General features: G+C 38.4%; 1 protein-coding gene and 3 non-coding genes across 4 annotated transcripts in view; 2 read left to right on the plus strand and 2 right to left on the minus strand.

The window, feature by feature from the left end:
* Positions 1-88: 88 nt before the first annotated feature.
* On the plus strand, positions 89-1,139 carry LOC113563065 (ERI1 exoribonuclease 3-like). Its single transcript, XM_026974118.1, has one exon. It carries the CDS (start codon positions 280-282, stop codon positions 1,000-1,002), a length of 723 nt encoding a protein of 240 aa, XP_026829919.1. The 5' UTR covers positions 89-279; the 3' UTR covers positions 1,003-1,139.
* The window catches only part of LOC105287364, a 16,661-nt gene continuing 9,846 nt past the window's right edge, over positions 1,085-7,899 (minus strand). Inside the window, exons 8-14 of the transcript XR_003407333.1 lie at positions 2,852-3,065; positions 2,612-2,782; positions 2,338-2,524; positions 2,067-2,265; positions 1,833-1,971; positions 1,578-1,759; positions 1,085-1,460 (exon numbers count right to left, since the gene is read on the minus strand). This is a non-coding gene — a transcript (uncharacterized LOC105287364). The remainder of the gene's footprint in view (positions 1,461-1,577; positions 1,760-1,832; positions 1,972-2,066; positions 2,266-2,337; positions 2,525-2,611; positions 2,783-2,851; positions 3,066-7,899) is intronic.
* On the plus strand, positions 3,517-7,676 carry LOC105278869. Its single transcript, XR_003407302.1, has 13 exons — positions 3,517-3,637; positions 3,988-4,199; positions 4,282-4,545; positions 4,636-4,754; positions 4,849-5,203; positions 5,271-5,423; positions 5,507-5,720; positions 5,791-5,961; positions 6,049-6,235; positions 6,308-6,506; positions 6,601-6,738; positions 6,812-6,990; positions 7,108-7,676. It is a non-coding gene; the product is annotated as an uncharacterized LOC105278869 (transcript).
* LOC105278874 overlaps positions 7,549-7,899 on the minus strand; it is a 1,066-nt gene continuing 715 nt past the window's right edge. The window contains exon 2 of the transcript XR_003407301.1: positions 7,549-7,896. This is a non-coding gene — a transcript (ERI1 exoribonuclease 3). The remainder of the gene's footprint in view (positions 7,897-7,899) is intronic.

A 7,899-nucleotide genomic window follows, 5' to 3' on the forward strand; every position in this document is an offset into this window, starting at 1 on the left:
AATTTAAGATTGTAGGAAAATTTACATTTATTTTTGTTTTTTTTATGTTTTGCTTCTGTCAATTCTTTCAATCTTTTTATTTTTCTCTTTTTTCTTTTATTCTCATCTTCTTTTTGTTACTTTTCCCGTATTTCGTTCTATCTTATTTCTTGTACATACATATGTAACAAAGAGTGACTAGGATTCCTCGACTTGTACGGTCACATAACCTCATCTAAATATTTATTTTGTTTTAAAATCGCGCAGGAATCACCCATTCATATCATCCAAGGAACAAGTATGGCTCATCGAGTTCTCAGTCGATATCCCAGAACGATGGTACATCATTCGCAGAAAGTGGTGCAAAGGTTCGAGTACCTGCTCGTGATGGACTTTGAGGCTACGTGCGACAAAAACCCAGTGCTCAAACCGCAGGAGATCATAGAACTACCGTGCGCAGCGGTGTCCACATACGACTGGGAGTTGAAGGACACGTTTCACACATATGTCAGACCGAGGATTCGCCCCGTGCTCACACCGTTTTGTACGGATTTGACGGGGATCATGCAGGAGACTGTGGACAATCAGCCTTGCTTCGCAGACGTATTCACGGCGTTCCGGAAGTGGCTGACGAAGGGAGGGTACTTCGACAGGCCCGACAAGAGCTCGTTCGTGACATGCGGCAGTTGGGACCTGAAGATCATGCTACCGGCCCAGTGTGATTTAGACGGCATCACGTTATCGGATGAATTCAAACAGTGGATAGACTTGAAGCATACATTCTGCGAATCCACCGACTACTTCCCACGGAGCTTGAAAGACATGCTCGCACGATTGAACCTTCCACTGCAAGGACGTCTACACTCGGGCATCGACGATGTGAAGAATATGGTTTCGATAATACAAGCTTTGAGAAATACGTATAATACACAATTTAAAATTACTTCATCGTTAATGACTTCCACATTAAATTTGGGCACCAAGCAGGAACATGAAAGGGAACATGAAAGAAAGAACACGTGAGAATTAATTAAAAAATTGTTTTGCATTAAGTAAAAAATAGTCGTTTTGTAAAATTTATCACAGTAACTATAAATAAATATTTCAATCATATTGTAAATATATCTGATCACTGTCGTTTTACAATAACATTAATCAGTACATCCTGTTTACTGTTCTCCGTATAAATCTCGAGTACGGCATGGGTGTTACGTTTTATTCTCTGCGAGCATTTTACTTTTAAAGGGAAACCTCTTCTGCTCGGCAGCATTCCTTTCGCGGGAACGACACTAAAATAACTCGAGTTCGACAGTTTTAACTTCGACCAGCCGGTTTGAAATGGCTGGGCTGCTTTGAAAGAACCGAGAACAGTCACAGTTGCCTCATTTCGGATCGGAGGATTGAGAACGACAGTGGACGGAGTCACGGTGAATTGTTCCTCTCCTAATTCAGAATACTGAGCTTCACATTCTACCGTCATCCTACATGATGAAAACATTTTAAAAGCAAATTCCAACCAAGTTTCATCAGAAATCATCGAGAGAAGTAAAATAATGTTAAAGAAATGAATAGATATAAGTGAATAGGAAGGAACTTACGAAGAAGTGAAAAAACTTGCTCCAGCTGCTTCGTCTATGTGAGTAGTGTCATTCATAAGGGAGTAATCCATCTGTGATTCGTCAGTGTCATAATGAACGGGCAAAGTATCATCCGCGCACTCTTCCACTGTGAGCATTATTTCGTACTGGTGAACCCCGGTGCACAGATCACTCAAGTTTTGCTGGTTAAAAATTGTAATAAATATACAATATAATTGTATAAGTATGAAATAATTGTGTAAAATAAATACGTACAATGGTATCACGAATTGATGTTAAACCAGGAATTATTTGCTCTCCAGGAAAAGCTTTGCATATGGGATGCACAATATTCTTGAATGCTTCATTCTCGTTTTCGGTCAATTCACCTGTCTCTTTTATCTTATTGTACAATCTGCAAAAAGAGCGTGCTTTTTGCAACAAAACTTAATGGCAATAAATGTCAATTTGAACAATCTGAATCTGAATAACGTGTGACAAATCTTTCACCTGCGTATCCGCAAGCGGGTCGATTCATCTCCGTAAGTGACGTTTATCGTCGCGACATGTGAGACTTCCAAACGCTGTAATATCGCAAAGTCTTCTTTCTTGGGATAGAATTCTATCGCCACTCGCCGATTCTCTCTGGGATTGAGTATCAGTTCTTTTTGACTTATGTGCCAACTGGAATCCATTGTCGGAGATATAACTAAAATACAAATATATTCATCTCTACAATTGAGACGCATATATAATAATGAAAAATTAGATTTAGCCAAACCTTTTGGTACAACTTTGATTTTGGCAAATGAACTCAAGTCGCCGACATTTTGCAACGTGATGTTCGCGGTCAAAGCCGTAGTCTCGGAGGATAAAGTACCAAGCGACAACCACATCTTTCCACCCGCATCTTTAAATGTGTCCGAGACTTTCACTTTGCCACAGCCGCCGTATCCGTACAAAGGTATCTGTCAATTTCAGTTGTGAATATTCTATTTTCCTCTCCAAGTTTGCTAGAAGATACGATAAAACAGTTTAGTAGAAAACACGCGTACCTTTTTGTGTTGCTGAGAATCGCTGCTGTCCGTCGCGTAATGTTTGATGGTAATTTTTCCAACTGCTGGACCTATATGATACGGGCTAAACACAACTGCGAGCGTTTTGATCTCTTGACGTTGCATCGCCAACACCATGCTTGTAGTGACAGTTTGTCTGTCGCTGAGAAACTGTAGATTCAATATTTATGTTAATAAGCTCGAGACGCACAAGTTTTTTCTTCCAAGCAACGCGATTACCTTAAAACTCTTTTTCGCATCCGACATATCTATCTGAATTTTGATCTTGTTATTGCTTGTATTGCGAATTGTGAATTCCTTAATTTCACTCTTTCCCGTTTTCACGCTATTCCATACTAGAGCAGCGTGCGTTGCTCTGATTGGAATTGTGTGTCCCGCAACGGCTACGCTAGACACCATGCTGATTGGTGAATTCCGATCCAAAGGTCCAGACCTACGTAGAAATTCAAATCGGTTACGGATTACTGCGTAACTGTGAAACGATCGCAAATCAAATGCACGAAAATGCAAACCTACCTACTAGAAGCTACACTCTGTGGCGACGTTGCAGGGCTCAAAAATATTATATTATTAGGTGTATTGCAACGTAAATAATTTTCCTCAGATTCCTATTCTTATCGTCTTTTCCTATCCTCGCTGTTACTTCTGCTCTGTTTAGATGGTATATAAGATAAATCTGTCACTCTGTTATTGCGTATTCCTATTTCCACGTCCGTATCAAACGGATTAACGGATAATACTGGCGGAATATCGAACACTTACAAACAACACGAGATGGTCTCATGTCAAGGTTACTCTATTGTCTCGGATCAAAAATAAGACTATTATGGCCGGTATTCTGGGCCCTATGAATACCATAATAGTCTTATTTTTGATCCGAACAATAGAGTAACCTTGACATGAGACCATCTCGTGTTGTTTGTCACTCAGTGTTCGATATTCCGCCAGTATTATCTGTTGGATACGGACGTGTTGATGGTCTTCTCTGTACATTTTATTTTATTTGTAAGTATATTAATTTCTTTTTAAGGTTTTTCTTTGTGTCTGTATATGTAAAGAAGCCTGACACGACACATCTTTTTAAAAAATAGGAATACGCAATAACAGAGTGACAGATTTATCTTATATACCATCTAAACAGAGCAGAAGTAACAGCGAGGATAGCTATACTTTCTTAAATATAAAGAGAGAAGAGACGATAATGGATATTTCTGATAACATTATAGACCTAACACTCTCAGTGAACGCAAATACAGAATGCAGTCTGATTTAAATCGTATCATCAGTATAATTCGTTCAGTCATTTATCACTCTCTTCTGGAAAATATGTGATTTACATTATTCCAATTTTTCAGATTATGTCGATATCGGTAAGAATACTGAACGATTTTGCCGTTGCATCGTTGGCATGACGCGTGACGCTAACATTGAACTTGTAAACAACGGAGACAGATGGATCACGTATTCCTTAAAACTGGTGGAAGTATTAGGAGATAGACAAAGAATTAAATTAAATATACATCAAGATACAGTTTTAATAAAGCCTAACGGAGTACAATCTACGAAGGTACATTTATGAATATCTGGAAAGTAAGATTTTTATATTATCTGATATTATCAAAAATCTTTCAACTTTGTATATTTTCTAGATCGAAGTAAAAATCATCAAAATGTGCAAACCTATCTGCATAGTGTTATATATTATGTTATCAGATATAGTAGCAAAGTCAAACTGGGCTATGAAGCACACGATCCTAGTCGATCCAGAGCAACTCAAACTCGAAATCATGTGTGACTCTCACAAAGAAGAATTAGATTTTCAGTATATTGGAGAAAATTCAACAAAAACGCTGCCTATAACATTTCATAACAAGAACAGTATTGCTGTACCTGTTACACTTTTTATATCACATGTAAGATCTTTTTATAAATATACTCAAGTCAAATTAGAACACACAATACATACATAATTGAAAACTGATTAATACTTTTCATCATCATAGGATGGACCAAAATATTCAGTATTGAAAGTGGATCTCAAGACGAACTGACACTAGTACTTAAGCCTTATGAAAAATGTACTGTTAATGTAAAGTGTGATAAATTACAACTTACATCAATGGTAAATATCTACCTTTCTCAAGAAATATATGCTTTTATATGTAACTTTTTATATTATAGAAAAATTACATGAAAGTTTTGCATTTTGAACAGAGCCACAGTATTGGAAGGGTAAATTGATTGTACACGTTCAATGTGACGATGATACTGTACTATTCAAGAAAGACGTGCCTCTTTATGCAAAAACAGGTACTTGTAAAATTCAGGTAATCGACACGGAGATACCTATAGTTGTGCCAAGGCAACAAGGCAAAGTGTTGAATATCGTTAATTCGGGAACGTGGCGACGCACGTATCCGCTACTGTCGTGCCAATCGAGGGCTATTCAGACGCGGCACAAGATTTCTCCGTAAAGCCAGATCATATATTTCTGCACGCTGGAGACAACGGTTTATTCCTAATTGTATATAAGTCACAGTGTTTGGATGCAAAAGCTGTAGATAACGAAAGGTAACGGTCAATCTGCCAGTATCATAGATACGTCCTTTGTCTACTTATGCTGTCATTATCTCTGCAGAAACGCAAGGATTAAATTGGTTGCTGGTAACAATGTTTACCATTACAACATATGTGCCGAACAAATATCTGAAAATTATTTACGTTGCAATACACCTAATAATATAATATTTTTGAGCCCTGCAACGTCGCCACAGAGTGTAGCTTCTAGTAGGTAGGTTTGCATTTTCGTGCATTTGATTTGCGATCGTTTCACAGTTACGCAGTAATCCGTAACCGATTTGAATTTCTACGTAGGTCTGGACCTTTGGATCGGAATTCACCAATCAGCATGGTGTCTAGCGTAGCCGTTGCGGGACACACAATTCCAATCAGAGCAACGCACGCTGCTCTAGTATGGAATAGCGTGAAAACGGGAAAGAGTGAAATTAAGGAATTCACAATTCGCAATACAAGCAATAACAAGATCAAAATTCAGATAGATATGTCGGATGCGAAAAAGAGTTTTAAGGTAATCGCGTTGCTTGGAAGAAAAAAACTTGTGCGTCTCGAGCTTATTAACATAAATATTGAATCTACAGTTTCTCAGCGACAGACAAACTGTCACTACAAGCATGGTGTTGGCGATGCAACGTCAAGAGATCAAAACGCTCGCAGTTGTGTTTAGCCCGTATCATATAGGTCCAGCAGTTGGAAAAATTACCATCAAACATTACGCGACGGACAGCAGCGATTCTCAGCAACACAAAAAGGTACGCGTGTTTTCTACTAAACTGTTTTATCGTATCTTCTAGCAAACTTGGAGAGGAAAATAGAATATTCACAACTGAAATTGACAGATACCTTTGTACGGATACGGCGGCTGTGGCAAAGTGAAAGTCTCGGACACATTTAAAGATGCGGGTGGAAAGATGTGGTTGTCGCTTGGTACTTTATCCTCCGAGACTACGGCTTTGACCGCGAACATCACGTTGCAAAATGTCGGCGACTTGAGTTCATTTGCCAAAATCAAAGTTGTACCAAAAGGTTTGGCTAAATCTAATTTTTCATTATTATATATGCGTCTCAATTGTAGAGATGAATATATTTGTATTTTAGTTATATCTCCGACAATGGATTCCAGTTGGCACATAAGTCAAAAAGAACTGATACTCAATCCCAGAGAGAATCGGCGAGTGGCGATAGAATTCTATCCCAAGAAAGAAGACTTTGCGATATTACAGCGTTTGGAAGTCTCACATGTCGCGACGATAAACGTCACTTACGGAGATGAATCGACCCGCTTGCGGATACGCAGGTGAAAGATTTGTCACACGTTATTCAGATTCAGATTGTTCAAATTGACATTTATTGCCATTAATTTTGTTGCAAAAAGCACGCTCTTTTTGCAGATTGTACAATAAGATAAAAGAGACAGGTGAATGACCGAAAACGAGAATGAAGCATTCAAGAATATTGTGCATCCCATATGCAAAGCTTTTCCTGGAGAGCAAATAATTCCTGGTTTAACATCAATTCGTGATACCATTGTACGTATTTATTTTACACAATTATTTCATACTTATACAATTATATTGTATATTTATTACAATTTTTAACCAGCAAAACTTGAGTGATCTGTGCACCGGGTTCACCAGTACGAAATAATGCTCACAGGAAGAGTGCGCGGATGATACTTTGCCCGTTCATTATGACACTGACGAATCACAGATGGATTACTCCCTTATGAATGACACTACTCACATAGACGAAGCAGCTGGAGCAAGTTTTTTCACTTCTTCGTAAGTTCCTTCCTATTCACTTATATCTATTCATTTCTTTAACATTATTTTACTTCTCTCGATGATTTCTGATGAAACTTGGTTGGAATTTGCTTTTAAAATGTTTTCATCATGTAGGATGACGGTAGAATGTGAAGCTCAGTATTCTGAATTAGGAGAGGAACAATTCACCGTGACTCCGTCCACTGTCGTTCTCAATCCTCCGATCCGAAATGAGGCAACTGTGACTGTTCTCGGTTCTTTCAAAGCAGCCCAGCCATTTCAAACCGGCTGGTCGAAGTTAAAACTGTCGAACTCGAGTTATTTTAGTGTCGTTCCCGCGAAAGGAATGCTGCCGAGCAGAAGAGGTTTCCCTTTAAAAGTAAAATGCTCGCAGAGAAAAAACGTAACACCCATGCCGTACTCGAGATTTATACGGAGAACAGTAAACAGGATGTACTGATTAATGTTATTGTAAAACGACAGTGATCAGATATATTTACAATATGATTGAAATATTTATTTATAGTTACTGTGATAAATTTTACAAAACGACTATTTTTACTTAATGCAAAACAATTTTTTAATTAATTCTCACGTGTTCTTTCTTTCATGTTCCCTTTCATGTTCCTGCTTGGTGCCCAAATTTAATGTGGAAGTCATTAACGATGAAGTAATTTTAAATTGTGTATTATACGTATTTCTCAAAGCTTGTATTATCGAAACCATATTCTTCACATCGTCGATGCCCGAGTGTAGACGTCCTTGCAGTGGAAGGTTCAATCGTGCGAGCATGTCTTCAAGCTCCGTGGGAAGTAGTCGGATTCGCAGAATGTATGCTTCAAGTCTATCCACTGTTTGAATTCATCCGATAACGTGATGCCGTCTAAATCACACTGGGCCGGTAGCATGATCTTCAGGTCCCAACTG

This window comes from Ooceraea biroi, chromosome 12, assembly GCF_003672135.1.
Source record: "Ooceraea biroi isolate clonal line C1 chromosome 12, Obir_v5.4, whole genome shotgun sequence".
Lineage (NCBI taxonomy): Eukaryota > Metazoa > Arthropoda > Insecta > Hymenoptera > Formicidae > Ooceraea > Ooceraea biroi.

What these genes read in the sequence shown, in the direction of transcription:
- LOC113563065 (XM_026974118.1), top strand. Translation starts at nt 280, where the DNA reads ATGGCTCATCGAGTTCTCAGTCGATATCCCAGAACGATGGTACATCAT.